Below are 26,924 nucleotides of genomic sequence, written 5' to 3' on the forward strand. Positions count from 1 at the left end.
GTTTCACTTTAAGGTTCTAGATATATGTCAACTGAGCTTATAGAGACTTTCTTGACTCTCACATTACACACAACAGCATAGCTTACCTTGATTTTATTCTCTTCTATTAGGTACAATGCCATAGCCTTTGCCAATGCTTCAAAGAAAAACCATGAGTACTAGAAAAAAAATAATGGGGTACCAAGTTGACTTTTAGGCAACACATCATATAAGTGTTTTATAACATTGGCCAAAATCTGTGCCTAAATCTGTAAATGCATCCTATTATACTTCTCCTGCCTAGAGGATCCATTCTTGCTTTTGCAATGTGTGAATTGGGCCTTACAATAGTTTCCAAAAATTCACATTTCAACACTTGTATTCCTAGGAATAACCAAAGTGACCAAACAAGAGTTTCTCTGTCAATTGCCATGTTTATAATTTTGTATAACTTTCCAACTATATCTTTATAGGGATCAATATGGTAGAATTTACCTTTGTACATAAACACTAGTTCATTTATATTACTTTGATTGTTTTATACAAAACTCACTTTACACCAAATGTGTGAATTTTAACAGTTGCTCCAATATGCACAAAATACTATTTAGTATGATGAAATGGTTAAAATGATTTACTTGGCTATGGCAATATCATGACACCATCAAATTATTACAACAGTAGAATCAATTAAATCTACAACCGCTGCTCATATTTGTAAATGTACTGTCAATATTGAGCTAGCAATGTTTTCGTCTACCTGTTTATGGCCATGTGGCTGATATTTAATTTGGGATTTATAGAACAAAAAGTCTATTGTGGTTTCTGCTCTTGCAAAAGTACACCTTGAATTTACATACTTAATGATATAAAATTTCTATCTAATCTATCTAGAGTCATGGAAAAAAGAAAGTACTATCATCTAAAAAAAAAAAACACCAGCAAATCGAGATCTGAATGGCGAAATCCAAGCCCAGACCTCAACCCTATTGAAATGCTGTGGTTGGATCTTAAAAAGGACATGTCACCTCTCCTGACATGTCTATTTTAGTAAATACTTGTTTTCCCCCATGAAATAACAATTCTGAAGCACATTTTCTTAGAACTTAGGACGACGTACCGTTCCTCTGTTATTCCTCCTAAAAATGTATAAATAAAATGACAACTGGGTGTTACCATTCCCATTGTCAAAGGGGCGTGTCCCTACACAGTCTCACTCTGTCAGCACTGATTGGACATTGTGAGTCTGTGTGGGTAAAAACCCCAACTGGTAACACCCAGTTGTCAATTCATTCCTAAATTTCTAGGAGGAATAACAGAGGAATGGTACAACGTAGAAGTCTAAGAAAAGATGAACCAAAATTTTTATTTCATGGAAAATACAATTATTTACTAAAATAGACATGACAGGAGAGGTAACAGATGCTCTTTACGAAAGTGTTGCATAGACGAACGTCCGCAAACATCAATAAACAGAAGAAATGTAAAGAAAAGTGGGCCAAATTGTCTCCCAATGTGAGAGACTAGATAGATAACTCCTAAAGAAAATGTGTACTTCAAGGTATTGTAGCTAAAGATGGTTCTACATGTTACTGAATTATATGCTGTACTTATTTTCTCCCACCTGGTTTTTGAATATTGGTTTACTTTTATGACTACATTATGAAATCTGTTGTGCATTTTTTGATGTCACCAGATGTTATTTCTTTGGTTATAAAAGTTGTTTATGACACACAATTGTTATTAAGGCCTTGATAAATAAAAACATAGAAATTTACTTTTTTTTCCCCATGGCGGTATCTATCGATTTTAAAGCTGAGACAAGGTATTTTGGTTCCCTAGGCAGATAAGATTATATTGTGCCTGTCGCCATCCTTGCCCCCTTTAATGTAGAATAATTAAAAAATTATATATATATATATATTAATCCCACATGTTCCCCGCTCCTCGTACTCCTCGACGCTTAATAATATTACGGACCTCGTTGCTCATTAGGATGTAATTATGCAATTGAGCAGAGCCTACACTGGTTAGGTTTATTTGGGACATTGTGCTCTTTACTACTACTTCTAAAAACATTTTTTATTCTGAATATGCTTTTAAGGGGATTTCCTGTTTAGAAAACACATTTTTAAATAACCTATCATGAAATTCTGAGATAATAGAGGTGCAAAGCCCCATGTTCAGGATCCTCATCTATTAGCCAGAGCAAAAAGCAGCTACATAGAGCATATCTTGCTCTGGAGAATCCAGCACTTCAATCCCTCCATTACACTGACAGCTAATTGATTTCAATTGGAAATGTGTAACTCTTGTTTCTCCTGTAGTGGCGCCACATAGATATTGAACACTTGCTGCCAGGTTCTCCCACAGATTACAGCTGATCACTGGGGATCTCATTAGTAGGACATCCTGTGATCAACTTTTTGTTGGGAGACCCTTCTTAGACAAAGATATTGTCCAAAGTGGACAACCCCTCTAAGTCTTTTAGTAGTGATAAATTCACTAGTGTGCCCCCTTGCTCCTGCCATAAACACTTTGTTAACATCTTTATTGGGGCATCCGCAAATGAGCGGAAGCCCCTGGCTGTTTTATAAGAGGCTATCCCAAGTTACACAAAAGTTAGAGAATATATGGGCATGATCCAAGGCGCACGGGGTCACCTGTGAGTCCCAGTTAGTCACGCCACATCACAAGTTTCCATAGGGGAAAAAAAAATGTATGTCACCTTGTGACCATCGCAAAAGTATTTTGATCAGATTTTTTTGTGATGGTCGCATTTTTGCTTGCAACTTTTTTCTCCCATAGGGAAAGTTGTGAAACAAGTCACAGTAATGTTGCATTTTTTCTATGACTTGCTGGCCCTAGGCTTTAATGTACAATTTTTCTACGTAAAATTTTCCAACAAGAGATTAGAGCAAGTGAAACTTAGGTGTTTTGATACAAAAGAAACCTAAAAACATTGTGATTACAAACGAATAAAAATAAGCAAACAATTCAAAATACACTGATGCAACAATAATAATGTACGGATTTCAAAACCTCACATATTCAGCGGTATAACGGCAGCCAAACGTTTCATTTCAGGCAGTGAACTAACCCAGAAAACACAGCCGTATTACCTTTAATAACTTATTTATGGCCAGGAAATCAGCTGACTGCTTCAGAACTGTGATCAATGTGGTAGCCAAAATCTCATGGAGCGTCTTGCTTTGAGGAGAACGCAGCTTCTGTGTTTTGAAGACATACTGCAAAGATCATATAAAATTGATTTTTAATGAAGCTGGCTGAAAAGCAGTGAAGATACCAGTAAACAATAATGTTAGCAAGAGTTGTAGTGCCATGAATCGAGGTTATAAGTTAAATGGAATGTCTCATGAATTTAATTTAAATTTTTAATAAATAAATAGGCGTCAGTCCGTAGAAAAGAAATAATCATATATATATATTTGGCAAGGACGTGGTGTCGGGGGCACAGTTAGCTCCGCCCACAGCCCGACCTGCAAGAAGCCGGTGAGGAAGGAGATGTGAGTCCTCAGTCTGTCTGTTGTTTGTGCCTCTATTTGTCTGTGTGTCTCAGTGTTTGTGTGCGTATAAGTTCTAGTATGTGTGCACGTGTGTCTTTGTGTGTGTGTATTTGTGTGTCTAAGTGCCTATATATGTATCTGTATATATTTCTGAATGTGCATCTACTTCATTATCTGTACTCAGAGAGTTATCACCGTGTGTTATCTGTGGTGTTACATAGGACTGCAGGTAACATCTACATTATCTGTATTCAGAGAGTTATCACTGTGTTATCTGTGGTGTTACATAGGACTGCAGGTAACATCTACATTATCTGTATTCAGAGAGTTATCACTGTGTTATCTGTGGTGTTACATAGGACTGCAGGTAACATCTACATTATCTGTATTCAGAGAGTTATCACTGTGTTATCTGTGGTGTTACATAGGACTGCAGGTAACATCTACATTATCTGTATTCAGAGAGTTATCACTGTGTTATCTGTGGTGTTACATAGGACTGCAGGTAACATCTACATTATCTGTATTCAGAGAGTTATCACTGTATTATCTGTGGTGTTACATAGGACTGCAGGTAACATCTACTACATTATAGGGTAACAAACGGAAGGAGGTCCACGTCCTTTACCCTGGGTGAATAATCTATTATTCAGCAAACGCTTCCGTATTTTTCTTAGGTTTCAAATTTTGGTAAATAGGTGTTAAAATACAGTTATAATTTTTTACAAATACTTATCATCATTCCTTTTGCTAGCAAACCCGTGTAATGAGTTTTCTATACTAGTGTATTTATTATTGTTTTAAATGTAGCTATTTATTTTAGATTTTTTTTAAATATCCATGGGGCGGTGTTTTCTTGAATGGGGGTAAACCGACATAAAAGTGTCTATAATCAAACAGTCTTTAGGAAGGGATGGAGTACAGCCCTCCCCACCAGAGACCAGAGAGTGCAGGGGAGAAACATACAGAGCCTTGTGTGTATAGTATAGTGTTAATATTCTGCCCTATCTAGGCCTCCAGCAGTACATTAGAGCTGTCACTAAATCCCCTGCCCTTTAATGATATTGTGATGACTCTGCTGACCCTGTGATCAATCTACACAGCAAAGCTGAAAATTTATTTTTAAATGGAGTCATATAAAACAAAACAAAAAACACCCCTAAAAACATAACTTAATAAATGCGTTTAGAATGAAAACCTGATTAAAAAAAATATTTGTTCTGACATACTTCCTTTAAAATGTAGATTCACCTAAAATATGCTAGCGAATGGCTTAAAAGGCAATCCAATAAAATAATATTATCTGGATCTCTCCCTTTAGCTGTGGAGGAATCTAATAACAACAAGAAGGACAGTTGCTCATCAGCAGACTACAGGCTGTTTAAAGAGGCTCTGTCACCAGATTTTGCAACCCCCTATCTGCTATTGCAGCAGATAGGCGCTGCAATGTAGATTACAGTAACGTTATGACCATTTTTGTATTTATGCAAATGAGGCTTGCAAAAGTACAACTGGGCGTGTTGAAAAGTAAAAGTACAAGTGGGCATGTATTATGTGCGTACATCGGGGCGTGTTTACTACTTTTACTAGCTGGGCGTTCTGATGAGAAGTATCATCCACGCCCAGTTGTACTTTTACTTTTCAACACACCCAGTTGTACTTTTACTTTAAACACACCCACTTGGACTTTTGCAAGCCTCATTTGCATAAATACAAAAATGGTCATAACTTGGCCAAAAATGCTCGTTTTTTAAAAATAAAAACGTTACTGTAATCTACATTGCAGGGCCGATCTGCTGCAATAGCAGATAGGGGTTGCAAAATCTGGTGACAGAGCCTCTTTAAAGACCAAATATATCTAATTTACAAACTACAGACTGCAAAAGCCTTAGTGCTGATTAGGATCACGACTAATCAATGGATTTTATCAAATCAAAAACTTTTCGATTTTATAATTCCCGAATGTGGACTGGATACACAACTATACAGGGTGCACTCATATCATTGCCATTAGAAAAATATTCACAGAAAGTTTATTGCTGACATAAATAATAGTAGATAATTAGTTATTTTATGAAAAAAAAGGAAAACTCTGTAAGGCCTCCCACACACGAGCGGGTTTAGTCTGTGATATACGGTCCGTATGTCGGTCGCATTTCCCAGACCGAACTCACTGCAGGGGGCCGGGCTCCTAGCATCATAGTTATTTATGACGCTAGGTATCACTGCCTCGCTGCGGGACAACTGTCCCGTACTGAAAACATGTTTTCAGTACGGGACAGTAGTTCCGCGGAGAGGCAGTGACACCTAGCGTCATAAATAACTATGATGCTAGGAGCCCGGCCCCCTGCAGTGTGTTCGATTCGGGAAATGCGTCCGACATACGGACTGTATATCACGAACCGAACACGCTCATGTGAATCCGGCCATAGGCCCCATGTTTTCAGCCGTAATTACGGCTCAGGTAATCATGAATGAAATTGTGGACCATTCATTTTAATTGGCCACAGACACCTTTCCATAAATTTACAGATGTGTGACCGGGCCGTAGAAATAATCCACAAAATATAGAACATGCCCTATTCTTGTCCGTATTTGCGGCACAGACTCGCCCATAGAAGCCTATGAGCACTTCTGCAATTGCGGATGGCTACGGATGTGTATTTGTGGACAGTAAAAACCCTACGGTCGTAAGCATGGGGCCTTAGGGAAGTGTCGTTTTCAGGATATCTTACCTTTATAAAAGACCGAAGGTAATGATCTAAACCTTCTTCATGACATTTGGACACAATATGGAGCAGCACCCTTCAATGAAAACATCACGTAAATGATTTGAAATAACAGAAACATTTAAACTGTTGAAACAAAGGATGCTTCTTTCAATTTATAGATTCAATGGATTTATAAAAGAAGCCAATGCTATGATATAAACATTTGACTGTGATCCACCTCAGCCTCAAAGTCTCACCTATGTGGTCCCTGCCAGTGTGAAGGAATTATGAGTGTCTTCCTGCAGGTCACTCCTGCAGCCTGCCTGCATGCTCACGTCCTTGGCTGGGGTTTTATGACTGGGATCTGAGTGTGCAGGTAGGCTGCAGGAGATGCCTGCAAGAAGTTACCCGTGGGTCCCTTGATTGGCATAAACCCTAAGCTTTCAACCTGTGGTATGTGTATACCAAGGGATAGATGCCAAGTCTTTAGGGAGTACTGTCTTGGTCCTCATGCTGTGCTTTTAATAAGTGCAATGTGGTGCATGATCAGGTACTTGGCCACCAAAAATGTTTGCTCAGTTTTCATTGTCCCTTCGCATGGGATAAATAAAAGCAGTGGTAGTATTTATTCTTTTAGCAAACTCTGGCATATTTGCCCATTTTATATTATTTTTGTTTCATTTTTAGTGGAGTATGCTTTTTAGCTATAAACATACCATATAACTGGATAGACTTGCAGTCAAATCCCCAAAAATACTTTGCATTATCCCAATGCTATTAGGTATTGTGCTTGTGTTTTTTATCTTGTGGTAGAATACATTTTTCCAAATGTTTGTATTGATCAACATTCATGATGTCCTCATTTGCAACAAATCACCAACTCCAGATGTTTTTATACTTCCCCACACTTGCACGGATCCTCCACCATGCTTGTGAAAATATAATGTTTATAGCCAAAAATTAAAGGAGACTTTCCTTACGTCGTAAGCATACATAGTGCCTTCTGTTCCTTCCAAATATCTCACATTTAAACGGATAAGTCCATACAACCTTACATACAGTCTTAGGCCTTATTCCGACGAACGTTGTATACGTCCGTGTGCTGTCCGTTAAAACAAAAGACAGCTCATGGACATATGCAATTCAATGGGGCTATTCAGACATGCGTGATTTTTCATGTCATTTTGCATGATTCCCTCAAAACAACGGAACCCTTAAACAACTGAGACAAACGGAAACCATTTGCACCGGGTCCGTCACCATTGAAATCAATGGTGATGCAAACGGAAACCTATGGTTCAGTTTGGATTCCGTTCATGGGTTCCCCTGACGGAAAGGTCAGGCAGAACTCATGAACGGAGTCACAACGCAGATGTGACTGAAGCCTAACTTCATACCTATTATTTAATACATCCTCCTTGCCTAATGTATACAAATAGATCAGTAACATTCAATAACCTCAGCTAGAAACACAAGATGCAGATCATAAATGGCACAGGAAGACTTACTTATGTGACTCCTCTGCGTTTAACATTCAAAGTACATTGACAATGACAGCCTCAGGGTTGGAACATACAAGGAGATTATTTCATTAAATTCCTCAACACGTATTACTGTAACAGATCCTAAACAGTCATTGACCCAATATTATTAAGCAAAATGCATAAAACAAGATTTAAACATAACAATGTCCAAAATGTGCTATGGATTGTCTTTTACTTTTAACATATTATTGTGCATAAGTTTCTGGATTTTTTTTTTTTTACTTTTGGAAGAAGCGGGTGTAATTTACACGATTTATCATATTAGCATTTATGATTTGGCACAGAAAGATGGCATATTTAAACACCATCAAGGACTATCGTAAATGAGGAGGAAAATGCACCATAGTTATAGTTAAGTGTTGTGTGCTATTTTCATAAATTGAACACAGATGAATCACTATTACACACTTTTTTAACACTGGGCTGTCATCATTAATGACACTTAATAAATATGGCACATTGACGTAGAGTATGTGCTGAACAATTTTCTGGATGACTTTGGTGCATAAAAACATTTTAATTTAACATCTACTTTCAAATAAATTTATTGTAATATCATAAGGAATCCACACTTACAATGTACAATTTAAAGCTACTTCATCTTCGTTGGAAAGTGAGGTTAAAACTTGAAAGAGCTGCATGAGAGTTACAGGCAAGAATTGAACCATCACAGGAATCTCCATAGCGTGCAAACACTGCAGTGAAATGACAAAAAGCATTAATGGTGTAATACACACAAGTTTCCACTAGATGTCAGACATGGTCCATTTGACAGATGTGTATTCAAATTGGAAGCCATGAATGAAGCATGTAGAAATCACTACTACTACTACTACTACTACTACAACAACAACTACTACTACTACTACTACTACAGCTGATACTACAAATTTTCTCCGCACAACCATGTTTATTGCAATGTTATTGGAGAGGACCATAACAGAACAAAAAAATGTAACAACCTGACGGGGGTAGGGGGGGGGGGGGGGGCTCGTGCGATTTGCTTGTCTGAATGAGACTTGTAATATAAAATTGGGCTTGAAACCCCAGTAAATAAAATTTAGCTGTTTTTTGGATATAAAAAGTGGGATGCTTAATGCATGCCGGAACCTTCCTAGAAATTTGCTCTCTCCATCTACTATAATTCAATAGACCAAGTCTCTAAATTAAATACTTGGATCAATGATGTTTTACAAAAGATAAAGACCCCTTTATAGGATTACTTAAAGGTAAAACTGATACACTGTGTCATGTCTAGAGCAGAGCTTATGTTGAGGGTGCATAACAAACAGGATTCAAAGAACCCCAAAGAGAGTCCATGTGTCATAATATAATAAAATAGTTGTGATACTTTGTAACTGCTATAGCTGGCATAACACACACTGCATCATCAATGAATCTCAGCATTACACACTCACTCCCCCGCTTTATAAATAGAAGCTGTGACAGCAACTGTAAAAACGTTGTGGCAGGAAGCAGATCAAGAGTTGCTCTGAGAAAATCTGGTGTAAAAGGATTGAAAAGCAATTTGTACCTTTAAATATTTCACAAGCTCCATGGGAACATCCTTAGAGCTGGACAAGATTTTCTGGCAGTACTCAAAGAAATTATATAAATGTAAATCCTGAAACAAGGTAGTGTGTCAATTACAAACAATAAATAATGCAATAAATACAACATCAATATTACAAGTGAAAACATTACCAGCGTAGCTGGCGGGGGTGCAGAGCTAGAAGTTGCATTAGGGCCCCTGGTAATTGAGGGGGCCCAAAAGCACCGCCAACACATAAGAACACACCAGTATTATAAATAGCACAAGGTAGCGATGGGACCTATTACAGATTTTGCATTGGGTCCCAGGAGTTTTAAGTTCTGAGAGTGAAAAAAATAACACAATATCCATAACCACAATGTAATGCTCAAGGACACATTGGAGGAGATTTATCAAAACTGAAGCAAAGGAAATCAGGCAGCAGATATCATTTAGGTTTGATTGGCTACTATGGGCGACTGCTCCACTTTCCCTTTGCCTCAGTTTTGATAAAGCTTGTCCATTCATTTTACGAATTCAGTATATTGGTCTAATGGTGGCTCAATCAAGGTGTGGAAAAATCTTTGTGACTTTGGCCGCCATCACTCTCACTTAAGCCTCTGTCCTAATGGATTTCAAGTCATCAGAACTTGAAAATTGAGTAGCAGCTAGAAATATGTTTTTTGGGAGTCACAAAGCAGGAGTCAATACAGGGCTGAACGCTGCCGGTTGGTGAAAGAGCAGCAATGAGGTATTAGAGCTTTAGGTGTTCTAGGTAGTGTTACTTTTTAGCATCGTTCTTGCCAAATAATTGAACACATAGTAATTGTTCCACAATATGACAAACTTTATATCAGTATCAAGATATAATGACAATGAGGAATTGGACAAATTGTATTGGCCAAATATTTTCTTTATTTAAATATAAGTAAATAAACTATTTTTGTAACATCCAAATGGTATAAATATTTCATGTGATATAAAAGCAGACTATGTATATAGCATTTATTATACATAGGGCTAATGGTGAATGGGACACACTTACTTGTGTATACACGGTGGATTCCAGATGACTCCCGATTTTGAATAGTGGTTTTGCTCCATCAACCCATTTAACATCATTGCTGCCCTAGAATAGCACAAACAAAATGCCATGATTACTATCTATCTATCTATCTATCTATCTATCTATCTATGTATCTAGCTATCTATCTATCTATCTATCTATCTATCTATCTATCTATCTATCTATCTATCTATCTATCTATCTATCTATCTATCTATCTATCTATCTATCTATCTATCTATCGTTTACCTTTTTGGTGTCTGTCTCAGCCTGACCAAGGTAGCCGGAGGGGAGATTGGCAGAGACTGGCAGTTGCTGGTCGCATGTTATAATTCTGCCTTCCTTCAATAAACGAACCCAGCTGTACCCAACTGTAAGCGATAAGAAATAATTGAAAGGCAATGTATCCATGATTAATACAATTATAAAGACATTATTCTTGATATCGCTGGCTGCTATCTCTCTATCAGAGCCTATTTTCACAACTTATAATGAAAGGGTTCTCTGGGACTAATGATGGCCTTGCCTTAGGAGAAGTTGCCAATATTTAACAGACTCCTGGCACCCTCGCCGGTAAGCTGAATGAAGGGGCCACGACACTCCTTGATAGGCCATCAATATTAAAGTTATGGAAAACCCCTTTAACAATGGTCAAAACTCTGTTGTAGGCAATTGTTTCTATTATTCCCATACTGTGTCAGGATTTGTGTGTTTTGGGGGAAGGTCAAAATAAGCACAGAAACTTGTCTGTTTTAGGCCGGGTTCCCACGTAGCGTAAACGCTGCGGAATTTCCGCAACGGAAATCTGTGGGGAAATTCCACAGCATTTACAGTGGCAGCAAAGTGGATGAGATTTAAAAAATCTCACGCCCATGTTGCGAAAAAAAAAATGCAGCGTAAACATTAATAAATTCACCTGCGGTGCGAAATTTAAATCTGCAGCGTGTCAATTTATGCTGCGTCTTCGTTGCTTTTCTGCATTCAATGGGGATGTAAAACCCACAACAAAAAGCCAGTGTTACAACGAATCCGCCGCAAATAAGGAAAAAAAATCATACTTACCCAGAACTTTTTCCTTCTTCCTGCAGTCCGGCCTCCTGGGATGACACTGCATGCCATGTGACCGCTGTAGCCAATCACAGGGTGCAGCGTCACATGGCCTGCAACGTCATCCAGGGATGCCGGAAGGAAGAGGATTTGAACATCTGCAGCATGCTCGGAATTACACATGGATTTTTTCAACTCACCCTTATGCTTTCTTTTCCTTGCAGGAAAATTCATGCTAAGGGATCAGTTCACAGATTACAAATGAAAGAGAGGGCTCACAGCAACAAGACCCCTTACTGATCAACTCGTGTCACAAGAAACACCATATGAAAAAGAGAACTCCAAACTGAAGAACCACTTTAAAGTGACCTTTGACTTTGTCTTTTACCTGGTGTTTCAGCATTATCATGCTTCTTACTGCTCCCCTTTGAGTTGATGTCACAGCTGACATGAAAAAAGGTGAACAACAAATGGTGCTTCTGGTGAAGATGTAAAGGAAGCTCGATTTTTATCTGTGAAAAAAATAACACTAATTTGGTAAATAGCATAAGGAGATTATTTAGCTTTTTTTTTTTTTTTAAACATACTGATGCAGATAAAACATAATTTAGCTAACTCCATGTACCAACTTTTTGAAAAAGGTAATTTATGGCAAACCATGGGGTATTTTGCCATGTCTGTTTCACTAGGTCCAGGCAGAGAGAAGATCATCTCTATTACTGAAGAATACTCACTTCATCGTAGAACTCTGGGCTTTGGTTATGGTGCAGGACCACCGCGTATGTACTTGTGGTGAATACAGGTCCCCCAGGCTTTCCATAAATGCACTGCAGCCGACAAGAAGTCATAATGTTACACTGAAAAATGCAATCACTAAGGCCTCATGCACACGATTGTTCTGTATGAACAGTCCGTGATTATGGCACGGGCAGTCTGAGGAGTGTCATCCGCGGGCCGTCCGCAATCACGGACCTTGCACACACAAGAGTGCATTGAGTTTAATAAGTCCGGACAATGCACAGACAGTGGAACGGTAGTGTGCATTGGCTCATAGGATACAATGTGCCCTATACTATCCGCAATTGCGGATAGTATGCGGACGCAAATGCACGGTCATGTGCATGGGGCCTATGGCTTATATTGTAACCTATTTATTACACAACAAATACAGAAATGTTAATTAAAGGGGTTGTCCACTCCGGACAACTAATGACCTATCCACCGGATAGGTCATCAGTATATCATCTGTGGGGGTCCGACACCCAGACCCCGCGCTGTTAAGCCACTCTGGCGGCCTCCAGGCACCAGACGTACATGCCGGAAGCAGTTGGCTCTGGCCACGGAATAGCGACCGAGCTGCAGTTCTGCAGCATGGCCGCTATGCTATGTACGGAGCCAACTGCTTCCGGCTCTGTACATCGCATAATAGGCAATAACATCAGATGCCCGCGGGCAACCGGAGCAGCTGATCGGTGCGGGGTCTGGGTGTCTAAGCCACACCGATGATATACTGATGACATATCCGGTGGATAGGTCATCAGTTGTCCGGTAGTGGACAACCCCATTAAGGTTAAGTAAGCTGCAGAAAAATTGGGTAATGTGGTTATCAGGGCTAAATTTGCAGAGAACCTGTCACATCTCCTGACATGTCTGTATTAGTAAATAATTGTGTTTCCCATGATATAATAATTCTGGAGCATCTTTTCTTAGAACTCTACGTTGTGCCGTTCCTCTGTTATTCCGTCTAGTAATTTATCAATAAATTGGCAATTGGGTGTTACCAGTTGGGGGTGTGTCCCTACACAGACTCACACTGTCAAACCAGTGCTGACAGAGTGAGACTGTGTAGGGACACACCCTTTTGTCTAGGGGAATGGTAACACCCAGTTGATGAGTTCTAAGAAAATATGTTTCCCAATTGGTTTTCCATGGGCAATACAAGTATTGACATGTCAGGGGAGGTGACAAGTTCTCTTTAAAGCCATACATGAGTTAAGGTGTGGCTTACTTGATGGGAGGAGTCTAAGGCACCAATCAATCTGTGCCTACCGGCTCCTGAGACATCTATGTGGTACAGGTGGATATTCTTAAACACCAAAGTGTCTTATGCCCTGTATTATGCATTCATAGACTTACAGTTCTAAAATAACATTATTCTAGCTGATAGGACAGACTCAGGATTAAAATGTAAAGAGAGGTATAGCACATGGGATTTATCAGATGATTGCTTACTTTTCTGTGGCTACATATTAAAAGTCCTATGTAAGATCTCCATGGCATTTAAAGGCTTCAGAAGAAAGCAGGTACATACAATGAATGTATATCCATCCACATGTTTTTGGCATGTTTGGTCATAAGTAAATGTTCTTGGGGTTATACATGTATATTCACATTTAGTATAAATATTGGAAAAGATGAGACAACAAACCTTCAGAGCTGGTGTATCAGGCTCATCTATGTCTCGGAATTCGATCTTGACCAAAATATTCCTAGCCTGAAGAAATGTCATGAGTGCAACAAATTAGAAGAAAGCCTACCATACAGCCATAGGGCATATAACGGAATATAATCTAGTTACCTTCGCAAAGGATTTCTGACTATCGTACTTTAAATGCAGAGGATATACATAGAGATGGTTTCTGTAGGTAGTAAAGGGATAGCAATACTTTGTCACTTCTGGAACAAATTCCTCAACTTCCACAGCAATTTTTTGGTTCTCTTTGTCATACGGTCTAAGCGGTATATACGATGATGTCACACAGTCTGGTGGTAAACAAATGGAATAATCAATACAGCTATTGCATGTGCGTTGGATTAGCAAGTAAAGGAAGGAACTATAGCTGTAGAGGGGTGGGTTATAGTACTAGTGCTTTAAGAAATGATTCCACATATGACAAAATTCATTCTGTGGAGCCTGAGCTACACTTTCCAAAGTGATGTCTAGATATAGATGTAAAGATTTGCCATCATTTTTTTGTAATTAGAATCCTCATCAGGAAAGGGGTATACACGATCAGATATTTTGTCATGATATAAGCCTTTCTTTCATATAGTAGGAAATATTGTGCATTTTCAGTGCTATGCATGAATTTATCCTGGACGATAGTGAAGTAAGGACCTGTTCATACGGCAGAATACTCACGCTGAATCCGACTCGTTTACCGTGACAGAATCAGCGTAAAAATAAAGTATTGTAAAAAGCCTCCTATCATCTTTAATTATATTCCATTGTCTTTATTGAATTGGGCTTATTTACATGAAGAAAAGCTACTGGTTTTACTGCAAAACCGCGGCAAAATCAGACGGTCAGATTCTCAGCCAATTCCATGTCTAAACATAGTCCAAGTGTTGACAACCACCAGCCAATGAGAAAATTGTTGTAATCTGAATAATAAGTGTTCAGAGGGAGCAGGTCAGAACTGTTTTTAGTACCATTAAGCGATTATCGTTTAAGATCGCCAAAATTGTTTGGAAAGTTAAAGGGAACCTGTCACCAGCATTTTACCAATACCTGCTGGAAGTGGGTGAAAAATATTTTTTATGTAATCTATAATTATCTTTTACGTAGCTCTGTCCTTTTTAGTATTCCGTATTTTAGTGTTCCTGTGCTGTATGCTAATGAGCATTAGAGTCATATATTCGTTTGAAAAGAGTCATATCTTCATTCCTCAAGCCATTCCGAGTTAACCCCGCCTCCTTACTTTTGATTGACAGCTCCTCGCCTTCATCCAGCACACACTAAATCCTGCGCTTGCGCATCGATGTGCTGTTAAGGTGCGTGCGCACAACGCGACACCATAGTGGCGCCTGCGCAGTAACTAGATTTGCGGCCCGGATGAAGCAGGGAAGTGTGTCGGACCACACATGAGGGGCGAAGAAGAGATTTTGGCCTTCAGGGCAGGCCAGTTTTCGGCGGTGGGTGTGAATAAGAAGAGGAACGAACGAGACTGCCGGATTATTACCATAAAAGGCGTGAAATATTTGTAGACCATTACTTACGGTCGGAGGAGCAGTTTAGGAGAGGGCATAACGGCAATGAACTTTTGGCAGCAGCGGCCAGCGAGGGGTGAGGAGAGTTCAATAGGTGAAATGCTGGTGACAGGTTCCCTTTAATTCTACTCATTATGTGTAAAGCCAGCTTTACCTTACTCAATAGACTTGAGTTTTTATAAAACTAGTAATTCGCCTTATTTAAATAAATGTCAGCCACGAGTCCAATTATTCATTCATAAGGCAGGTTGACAGGAAAAAAGCCATGCTAGCCCTGTACATTTAGGAGAAAGCCTACCTAATACTCTTGAATTACACATGATCACATGATGGGTTCACGTCCAACAACCCAAAGTTTAGTTTTTTGTAAAGGATGTTTTCATATAAAACATTCATGATCTTGTTTCTGCAGCACTAATGGTTGTTGTCCCCAGAGAGGAGAAAACATTGGTTGCCATTTTCTCTTTTGCTTTCTGAGTAATGGACATATGATTTACATAGGATGAAACATGGGAAATCTATGAACTTTAACAGAGGTCACGCGAAAAACGTCTCACAATGTATATTTTACATGCAACTCTAAAATATTAATACTAAAGAAGAATTTCAGGGCTATATGTCATTTTTTTTGCCTCGGGGTTCAGAGTGATGGGATTTGTCTAGGTCCTCTAACCACTAGACAACTTCAGTAACTTCAGGTATATTGCTTGTCACTGGTTATATAAACAACTACTGGTTGTACATTACTGCTATTGTGCTCCTAGGCAATGCAAATCATCTTAGCATATAACTGTATTCTACATTCCCTGCTGACAAACCATAAAACAGATAGCAAAGATGACTGGTTACTGCTGACATTCATTATTAACATGCTAGTATTATCAGGCTTGATTCACACATGCAGTTTTTGATGCAATTTGGGCATACTGTTTTATTATTGGGTTCAATGAATAAACAGTATGCGGTCAGCATCTAAGCTCCCTCTAGTGGCGGCTTCAGGTTGTCAGCAGGTTATGTTTTAAATCTATATCTATGCAGGATTTGGAGCTCTGTATCAGGTAAAACTGAGCTCTGCTATAAAAAAACATTTTAAGAAATGAACCAGCACAGAATTTCAGACCTAAAAACATCATGATGATAGGAGGTAGAAATTCATTTTCAGGGTAAATAGTGACATGTCAGAAGTTTTGATTGGTGAGTGTCCGAGCACTGAGACCCTCAGCAATCGCTAAAATGAAGCGGCAGAAGTGCTCGTGTGAGCGCTCAACCGCTTTGTTTCCATTTGGCTTTTTCCAGAAATCAATGTAGCGGAATACGGGCTCAATAGAAAGTCTATGAACCCCTACTTCGCTACATCGGATTTAAGGAAAAAGTCGTAGAGAAACTAAGCAGCTCAGCGCTCACACGAGCACTTCTGCTGCTTCGCTTTAATGATTGGGTGGGGTCTCAGCGCTCGGACCCCACCAATCATATCTTCTGACATGTCACTATGACACGTCAGAAGTTTGTTGAACATTTAGTTACCCTTTAACACTATTTTGACTTAGGTTTTCAAGACGCTGCACCACTAACGGCACATGTGAAAATAATTCTACTGTTGCAGACATATTGTTGAGAATTAGAGTCACAGCTGGCAAACTACTGTTTATTACCCTTCATATTATACTACTGGCATGGATATTAATAGCATTACTTCCTCTGCTTTCATACTAGATTGTAAAAATTTCAGTGCAAACATCATACTTGAAAAGTCAAGTGGAACACAGTCTACAGTAACATCCAGGTGTCCAGGTATAACTTGAAGCTTAGTTTTTTCCGGTCTGTGTTGGAAAAAATGATTGAAAAAGCATTACATTAGTTGCAGAATGAAAAAAAGAGCAAGTTAAAAAGAAAAAAAAAATTACTTTTCTTTTCATACATTATAAATTTAAACCTAAATTGTAAAGTATAGTCAGGGCAATGTTGCTCCTAGCAATGGACAAAAAGTAACCTGTAACTCACTTTTGTTGGCATGCTGTTAAAGTGGTTCTGTCAGATCTCCTATGCTACGCTATGCTACATAGGGCTACATAGTATAGAGAGGGAGATGCGGAGCTCAGGGATATATCATTTTCTATGATTTGGTTCTATATTTTTATGTTAAAAAAACTGTTTAATTTCTACCAGGAGAGAAAAAGCCTGTGAGTCCTGCTTCGCTCTACCCATACACAGTGATTGACAGATTTTCCTATATGAGTTTGTATACAGGGAGAGCTGTCAATCACTCTGTGTGGGCGGAGAGGAGCAGGACCCACAGGCTTTCTCAATAGGTACTGACTTCAATTAAACCGCTATTTACATGAAAATACTACATCGATTCATAAAAAACGATATATCCCCGAACTCAGCATCTCCTCCTCTATCCTATGCTATGCAGATAGGAGACCTGAGTCTGAAACAAAAAAAACAATTAAATTGGAAAAACATCATTCAAAATGATAATTACATAATCAATAATAGTTTTAAAATGCAGATTCAACATGTCCTGAACTGACTATAAGATACATGAGATAAATTAAGTTGACTTACTTTCTGTACTCTGCCAGGAGCTTGAGAAGATCATCATTAGAAAGTTTACCGCTATCCTGTTTGTATAATGGAGAAAATTTCCCTTCAATGTCTAGTGTCCCCTGGGTATCCTTGAATACCGGCCTTAAAAACAAACAGTACCCTCATGATAATACATTAAAACATTAATTTTAGCTAAAAATAGGCTTAGAATTCTTAAGAGTCCAAAAATAACAAGACGTACCTTGCAGCCCAGGCAAAAGGCATTCTATATTGTCCCAAACGACTGCAGACCTGTCTTGCAATCTTGTGCACTTTCTGTGCAGTCTAAAAATACGTACATACAATCAAAACAATAGATGCAAAGATTGTTGAGGGAAACAATTAAAAATGAACCCCTTAAATACCAAGCATTATTTTTATTGCTTTTTTTTTTTATAGCTGTTTTTTTTTTACGGAATGAGTATGTTTCAGTGACACGACTTTGGGGTACATATAATTTGAAGATTAGGTTTTAGAATTTTTTTTGGGGGGAGAATGTAGAGCAATTCCGCCACTGTTTTGTTGCATTCTCTTTCCCTCTATTTACGGTGCAGTAAAAATAACTAGCTAACTTTATTCTGGTTGCTACGACTGCAGAGGTTTGTGTATATAGATATATATATATATACACACATATATATTTATATTAAGTATCTATATTTTATATATTACTACTTGGCCTTTAGACAGTGTAGGGCTTAAAGAAGCACTCCTGGTTACCTCTGCCGTTTTCAAATTTAATGTAGACATGTGTGTTGACTTACCTGGAGCTTGTATTTAACTGGACGACGCTCCGTTCCAGACCATCGTGGTGTCACGTGATGTGTAATCTGACAACCCAAATTCTACTGTAGCAACAGGATGAAAGTCTCTCAATGCATGTTTATGAGATTCACATTAAAGCTCTTATAGACTTGCATTGAGGGCCTGACTTCCGATTCCTACAGGAGACACTAAAGGATATAGCGAGTCAAAATGAAGATCATGTGACCTTCAAAGCGCCACATTACCTTTGCAAACGGGGGTGAAAAAAAACCAAAATAACAGAAGTGCTTCTTTGAGTTACATTTGGTTATTTTGATTATTTCTATGTAAGGCCCCATGCAGACGGCAGTAATTTTGATCCGCAATTACGGAACAAAATACGGACCCATTCATTTCTATTGCCCAATAGAAGGTGTCCGGGCCGGAGAAGGGCTCCGCAAAAAATAGGACATGTCCTATTTTTTGGATTTTACGGACTGTGCTCCCATACTTTATAAAGGGAGCACAGCCCGCAAATGCGGATGACTGTCCGCGGACCAGGATTACGGCTACGGCCTTGTGCAGGAGGCCTAAGTGTTTTAATTTTACTGGGAAAGAAGTGGTTATATAAACAATAAGCTATTCATTTAGTATAAGGGTATGTGCACACGTAGTGACCAAAAACGTCTGAAAATACTGAGCTGTTTTCAAGGGAAAACAGCCCCTGATTTTCAGACGTTTTTTGAGCAACTCACATTTTTCGCTGCATTTTTCGCTGCTTTTTTTACGTCCATTTTTGGAGCTGTTTTCATTGGAGTCTATGAGAAAACAGCTCCAAAAACGTCCAAAGAAGTGTCCTGCACTTCTTTGACGAGGCAGTAATTTTACGCGTCGTCGTTTGACAGCTGTCAAACGACGACGCCTAAATTACAGGTCGTCGGCACAATACATCGGCAAACCCATTCAAATGAATGGGCAGATGTTTGCCAACGTATTGGAGCCTTATTTTCAGGCGTAAATCGAGGCATAATACGCCTCGTTTACGCCTGAAAATAGGTCATGTGAACCCAGCCTCAAGAGGGTAATTAAATAGCAGGAAATTATTAGCTACAATGACAGGAAACTATAGGCGAACACACCAGGAAGCAATGCCCTGAGTGGAAAAAGAAAATAAAATAAACTTTGTTTGACTACATTTTCCTAGTGAAAAGTTCAACAGTTTAGGAAGAGAATACCTTTGCGGGATCAGAATTTTTGATGTATGGTTCTGCACAATGTGTAATATTCCCCTGTAAGACTTTTTCAATACGTGCCACCAAAAAAACCTCAGGATGCGGATTTGTCACGGAAAATATTCCCTATAATGATAGAAAGAAAACCTTAATTTGCGATTCAAAAAATGCGCTAGGCAATTAATTTCTTGAAAAATAAAATGTATATAGAGACAGATAGATAAATATGGGATGGATGGATGGATAGATAGATAGATAGATAGATAGATAGATAGATAGATAGATAGATAGATAGATAGATAGATAAATATGGGATGGATGGATGGATGGATAGATAGATGGATAGATGGATAGATTGCATTGAACATTCTTCACCTCCTTTATGAACTGGAACTGAGATTCTGGGATGCTGTGGATAAGATTCTCATTGGCTGTGGACTTTTTAGGACTTCTATTTGTAGCAGCCTCGGAAGAAAGATTGCATAACATTTCTCTTACTGACAAAGGGTTAAGGTCCACATGGAAGTCCGCAGAAAGTTTGCAGTTATTTTTCACATCAAATAGTGCTAAACTGAGGAAGAATGGCTCAACCTGAAAGACAAAACAAAAAAATATATGTATATGGAGACTGATGTGCACAAGGCTAGGGCTACACGGCGACTTTAGACACGACACAGAGGCTTGCTGTCAATTTGTAACTTTTTAGTGTAAAATCAGAGTAAAAATCTAATTGGTTGTCTTGTATAACTCCACATTTTATATATGCGGATAGTTTTTACATATAACCCTTGTTGTGTTACCATAATAAAACACTGATGTAACATAACCACGTTAAGATCTTACTATGCCAATTTACAATATTCATTCAAATCTGTTATGTATTATAAAGAGTCGGACAATCCTATATGACAGAAGCAGTGTTCTTACTTGTAAATTATAAGGGCTTACATTTGTCAAGGGTCCTTCAGCATTTTCAGTCACATTCCCAAGTATATTAAAGCTCAGTTCCTGGCATTTGACTAAGATATGACGTCTGCTTTTCTCTTCAAATGGCCGTATGTCTGGCTCGATTCCAGAGAAGTCCAGTCGCTAAAAACAGCAAAAGAAAAATATGTAAGCCTTAGGCTGAGAATTCATGTTGTGGTTCAACTGAGATTTGCGGCGAAAAAACACATTTGAACCGTGACGTGAATTCTCAGCCTAACTGAATGCACACGTGCCAATATCAATGCACAAATATAGAATTCCTCAATTTTCAATCCCTAATATCCAGAATGGCCGCCAGCGCTATAGAATCCTATAACGCTAACGGCCGTTCCGAGTACGGGAGCTATGGAGACAAGAAGGACGCTCTGTTTCCTACTGAAGAATTATGACCAGCCGGCAGCGCAGAGTTTACATAGTCTGTTCTGCTGCTTGAAGCCAAATTAGTAAATAGTGATTTAGAAAAACGATTATAGTGCACAATCCCGCACACTCCTGCACTATAATCGTGTTTCACTGAAAGTGGAGGTACTCTTTAATTGGGGGTATTCAAAAATTAAATGTCTGTGGTCTAACTTGTACTGTGGGGAAGAAGCTCGCCACTTGGGAAAGCACACCCAAAGTATTCACAGCACAGGTGTAAAAAAAAGCTGCTGCTATGGTGCACTTACTAATTAGGAGTTGACGCTTAGCAGCCACAGCGGTCACAAACCGCACTGCTATGCAGTTTTCAAATTGTTGGTTGCGCAATTTTGCAGTTTTACCCACAAAATTGCATGAACATTAACAATCAATTTGAAAATTTGAGGTAAAACCGCTGTGGCCGCAACGTGTGAACTCAAACCCAAACATGAGCTTTATTTAACAAGTGGAAAACTACAGCTGGAGCCTTAATCAGAAAGACATTGCTCTGTCTATATTTTTGGGGGTCCTAACGTGTCTAGCATTCTGTATATACAGGCTCTTGAGATGTAAATCCGGTATTGCCTCTACAAGTCTCTGCTCACAAACTTTATAAAAACCATATTAGTAATAGCCCATGCAGTGCCCCTGCTGTCTTCATTTTCCAGCTTTTTTCACAGAAATAGTTGAGCAATACATTTCTATAACTGTCTCTCACATGTTAGGAATGTACAGTGTCCAACTAGATTTCCCAAAAACAATTCAACCCTAGAACTCTAAAGACTTAAACAGTTATCATTGCACAAGACACTACCGTTCTATATGCTGAAAACCTCACCTGCACATCCGAGTCGAATGAGAACAGGTTCTGTCGTCCTTCACTTCTGCTCAACTTATTCAGCTGTTCTGTCTCTCTTCCATACTATAAACAATAGGGTGACACAATGAAATGATCTGTTTTCATGCTGATGATAGACATTGTACTGTCAAGTGTTCTGTGAGAAATCCATAATCAAAATATCTCATTATTTTAAAACTATTGAAACGTAAAGGTGTTGTGCGGCTTCAGAAAATTATTGGTTTTTTTTGTATAATTGAAAGTTATAAAATTTTCCCATATACAGTATTTCTGTATTAATTCCTCATATTTTTCAAGATCTCTGCCAGTTGTTATTTAGTAGGAACATTCATTGTTTATTTCCAGTGGATATAATTCTGTCCATGGTCATGTGATGGACACACAGGTGCACGGCTCGTTACAGATACATTATCTGTATCAGAGCTGTGTCTTCTAATGATCGCAGCACCTGTGTGTCCATCACATGACCACGGACAGAATTGTATCCACTGGAAGTAAACAATGAATGTTCCTACTGAATAAACAATTTGTAACGAACACAACCCAATAAGATACTTCCTCTAATTGTGCGATTCTTTGCATGTAATCAAATTAAAAACTATAAACTTTAATGATATGCTCTAAAAACTTATTGCGGTGTCACATCACAGAAAAGCAAAAAGAGAAAGTGTAATATTAAACTGTTTTAACCATGGATCGCTGTTGTTATGAGGTTCTAATATTGGATATATTTCCCAGACTCAGTGAGCTTATAGGTGCACTATATACATTAATGGATGTTTAAGAAATTCGTACTGTTTTTTAGGTAAGTATTGGAGGCATTCCTCCTATTTTACAAATAAATTGAACATTTTTCTCCTATTTAGATAGCTGAAGTTTGCTTTATGAATCATATAGCGAAGGTACTAACATGTATCACAAACTAAGGAGCTTGCAAATGTTCTTATCCAGAGATATTGGAGGCATTTCTCCTATTTTTGCAAATTAATATTTGAGGCATTCCTCCTGTTTTTAACCAGTGAAAATTGGAGACATTCCTCCTATATTAATATGAGCTCACTGTATAGGGTTGAAGTCACTGCTCGTGTCTTCTATAGAATCTGACTGCACTTTATATTTATTCGTGGCAGGAGTCTACATGAAGATAACTAAAATTAAACTATTCCTCATTCAGCCTCCGTACATGTTTCACCACACTAATGGCATCTTCAGGGGAGAAAGGCTGTATCTTTAACCCCTGTACAGATATATATTCAAGTGAATGTGACTGAGCTGCAATCCCAGGCACAGCCACTACGGATGTGTACGGTGCTGTGCCTGGTAAATTATAAAAAGTCTGCAGCGTCTGTCGTCGCGGCCCCTACATTCAGCTGTTCAGTGGGGGTGCCGGGAGTTGAACCCCCACCGTTCTGATATTAGTGACCTATCCTAAGGGTAGGCCATCAATATAAAAGTCCCTGAAAACCCCTTTACGATCTCAGCATCCCAGGTTCATCCCAAGTCTCTGACTGGAGTTATTCTTGAATTTAACAAATATGATGGTGACAAATACAAAAAAATGATACTTTTATCCCAATCTTCTATATTTTCCTATGTTATATTTTGTTTATTACCACTTTTTTATTTTAGCACTTTTTTACTTCGTAAATGTTGATTTTCAGATCTGGTGTTTTTATAAAATCTGAATATTTTTACATTTGTAAAAATGTTTCTTTTATTTTTTCATTTTAACCTAGCAGTTTACTTTTACATATTCCAATTCAAACAGAAATGGAAAATTCTCTATAGAAATATAAACCTCACTGAGACCAGACCTCAAGAAACACATTGGAAAATGGGTTTCCAGGCGTTCAGCGTGTTATAACAACTGCTTTCGTTTCAGTTCAGCTATGCAATTTCAAGTCATAAAAGCTGATACCTTCACCAGTTCAGGATGCATGCTCTTCTCCAGGCTTTCCATGATGTTATCCGATTTCCCAGCACCACCGCCCTCATCATCTGTATATTAGAGGAAAGCAGATGTGAGTAGCAGAAGCCTATGAAATTTCCTTAGCTCAGCATCAGTCTTGGATGAACATCTTTCTGGGTCACTCTTTATATTTGATGCCATCTCTTCACTCCTCTATTGCTGGGATTTGGCATAGTGTAAATATGAACACAATTCCTAGCCAATAAAATTAACCATATATTTACAAACCATACAGTAACTGCAGGTATTTGTTTTATTAAAAATATTTTACCCATCAGCTGGGAAAAAAGACATGAATGTTATCGCAGAGTAAATCTTACCATACATATTAGATGAACGTCTGCCGAACCCATAGATCTTCAGGCAGGACTGGCCAACCAATTAATGTGTGTGGCGGCATCCCGACACCTCTGCAGATGTCGGTGGAGAGAAGATCCTTTTATTATTAGAGTTCGCCAGCGGCTTTCTCGATTGAGAACTTATGCACACTCGGCCAAGGAATAGCTCTCGGCCGAACAAGCATTCCGCCGACAGACATATAAAATGTATGGCCAGCCTTAGTCTATAAAGCTCAATGGGGCCACTTAAACACTAAACTTAGAAATAAATTATAAAAGTAAACAGGAGATAATTTGCCCTTAATGTTGTTCAGTCTGCAGGATTCACAAGACCATGTACCAGAGACCCCTTGCTCTTCTCAGCTCACCCTTGGCCTGCTGTTAGAGGAATCTGCCCTTCTAGTCCACCAAATACATATGGGGTTACTGCTTCTATTTAAGGGCAACAATAGATTGTCTGGGTCATATCATGAGAATTTGGGCAGCCCGACCTTCAATTACTGCACTGGACATTACCTGATACAAGCTCTTCTACGTTAACTTTAAGGTCTCCGGACCAACTAGCCTCGTGAGTGACTCTCCCCATTCTTGTATATTATCTCTCGCCTTTAAGCTCTCAGCTGTTGGAGCTTGCTAGGGCATTTTGTATCTTGTTATGCCAGGTTTTACGGTTCTCAAACCTTAACGTTTTTTTTGGCCCACCAGCAACATTCAAAGGATACATTGTTATACAGTAGCTCTTCTTAACTGAATTCTATGTTGTTAACTGCCCAAAATTAATATCTTCTTCCCCCTCTCCCCGAGGTTCAAGACGGTGATTGAGGTGGCACCTAGCAAAGGGACCTCTAACGACAAGCTTAATTTTGGGGGATTTGCAATCTAAAAGGGGTTGTTAGACTGGACAAACCCTTTAATTATGCACTGATTTTACCTATAAACTTCTAGCTTAGTGCTGAATAGGGAAAACAAAAAATGGAGAAATGCATTCTAAAAAATTACTTAAAGAGGCTCTGTCACCAGATTATCAAACCCCTATCTCCTATTGCATGTGATCGGCGCTGCAATGTAGATAACAGTAACGTGTTTTGTTTTTTTTAAAACGATAATTTTTGGCCAAGTTATGAGCAATTTTATATATATGCAAATGAGACTTTCTCATGGACAACTGGGCGTGTTTTCTCTTATTTCCAACTGGGCGTGTATTGTGTTTTTAGCAACTGGGCGTGTTTACTTCTTTCACTGCACAATCACACTGTGCTGTGGATCATGCTGGGCTGGAACAATGAGAAGTGTATGACGCTGATTAGTCACTGATTGGTCAGCCTCATACACTCCTCAGTACAACACCCAGTTGCTAAAAAGTAAAAACACGCCCAGTTGTCCATTGAGAGTCATTAGCATAAATCTAAACTAGCTCAAAACTTGCTAAAAAATGATTGTTTTTCAAACTAAAAACCACTGCTGTTATCTACATTACAGCGCCAATCAGATTATGTAGGAGACAGGGCATTTATATTGTGGTGACAGAGCCTCTTTAAATGCTTCCTACAATTTCCTCACTGCCTCAGTACATTTTTGTTGTAACTAAACCTTTTACCATCCCATTAGTTGTGTGTATGCATTTATACAGAGTCCATGGCAAAATAATAACTCAGTCCAAAAACTCTTAGGTTTCCATGTACATGAAGCCAAAAGTCAATCCCAGGAAGTGTTTCAAATACACTCAGAGCTAGCTATTTTGGTGCCTGCTGACTGCTGCCAAATAAACCCAAATACTTCCATTCCCCAACATTTATTATCATTTATTACATTATACCTCCAAGTTTTAGAAATGAATCACTTTCAATTAGTTAACAACTAAAATAACTGGTCTTGTATGATGCTTTTATATAGCCACTTAAAAGATATGGGTATATCGAAAATGTTTGTTTCTTTCCTTCGGGTTACTAAATCACAGCAGAAAATAATTCATCCATAAAAATATTTTATGAAGACTAGATGGCTTTTTTAATCCCACTGTTACATCAGAGATGCCAGTACCAATTAAAAGAATATGTCCTTTTTTAATACAATGCAAACAGAATCAGCAGGAATGCCTAGTTAAAAAAACCTCTATCTTCACAGTCAAATTAAAACGTTCCTATGTATGGTTCCTCCGGCTAGGATTACTTACAGCTGTTATTTAATAGAGCATAGAGTGCCTGTTTTTATAAAGGTCATTATATAGTGGATGTATTATACAGGGTGGGCCATTTATATGGATACACCTAAATAAAATGGGAATAGTTGGTGATATTAACTTCCTGTTTGTGCCACATTAGTATATGGGAGGGGGGAAACTTTTCAAGCTGGGTGTTGACCATGGCGGCCATTTTGAAGTCGGCCATTTTGTATCCAACTTTAGTTTTTTCA

The 26,924-nt window shown here is 38.6% G+C and overlaps 1 protein-coding gene across 1 annotated transcript in view; it reads right to left on the reverse strand.

The window, feature by feature from the left end:
- DOCK11 (dedicator of cytokinesis 11) overlaps positions 1–26,924 on the reverse strand; it is a 207,940-nt gene that overhangs the window by 137,314 nt on the left and 43,702 nt on the right. The window contains exons 9-27 of the mRNA XM_075835963.1: positions 24,124–24,203; positions 22,185–22,268; positions 20,909–21,049; positions 20,336–20,551; positions 19,964–20,086; positions 18,187–18,269; positions 17,964–18,086; positions 17,139–17,215; positions 13,984–14,168; positions 13,834–13,899; positions 12,140–12,232; positions 11,794–11,917; positions 10,608–10,729; positions 10,338–10,421; positions 9,296–9,385; positions 8,338–8,456; positions 6,242–6,311; positions 3,102–3,227; positions 87–158 (exon numbers count right to left, since the gene is read on the reverse strand). Of these exons, the coding sequence (XP_075692078.1) occupies positions 87–158; positions 3,102–3,227; positions 6,242–6,311; positions 8,338–8,456; positions 9,296–9,385; positions 10,338–10,421; positions 10,608–10,729; positions 11,794–11,917; positions 12,140–12,232; positions 13,834–13,899; positions 13,984–14,168; positions 17,139–17,215; positions 17,964–18,086; positions 18,187–18,269; positions 19,964–20,086; positions 20,336–20,551; positions 20,909–21,049; positions 22,185–22,268; positions 24,124–24,203 (2,078 nt within the window). The remainder of the gene's footprint in view (positions 1–86; positions 159–3,101; positions 3,228–6,241; positions 6,312–8,337; positions 8,457–9,295; positions 9,386–10,337; positions 10,422–10,607; positions 10,730–11,793; positions 11,918–12,139; positions 12,233–13,833; positions 13,900–13,983; positions 14,169–17,138; positions 17,216–17,963; positions 18,087–18,186; positions 18,270–19,963; positions 20,087–20,335; positions 20,552–20,908; positions 21,050–22,184; positions 22,269–24,123; positions 24,204–26,924) is intronic.

The sequence above is a fragment of the Rhinoderma darwinii genome, chromosome 8 (genome assembly GCF_050947455.1).
Source record: "Rhinoderma darwinii isolate aRhiDar2 chromosome 8, aRhiDar2.hap1, whole genome shotgun sequence".
Lineage (NCBI taxonomy): Eukaryota > Metazoa > Chordata > Amphibia > Anura > Rhinodermatidae > Rhinoderma > Rhinoderma darwinii.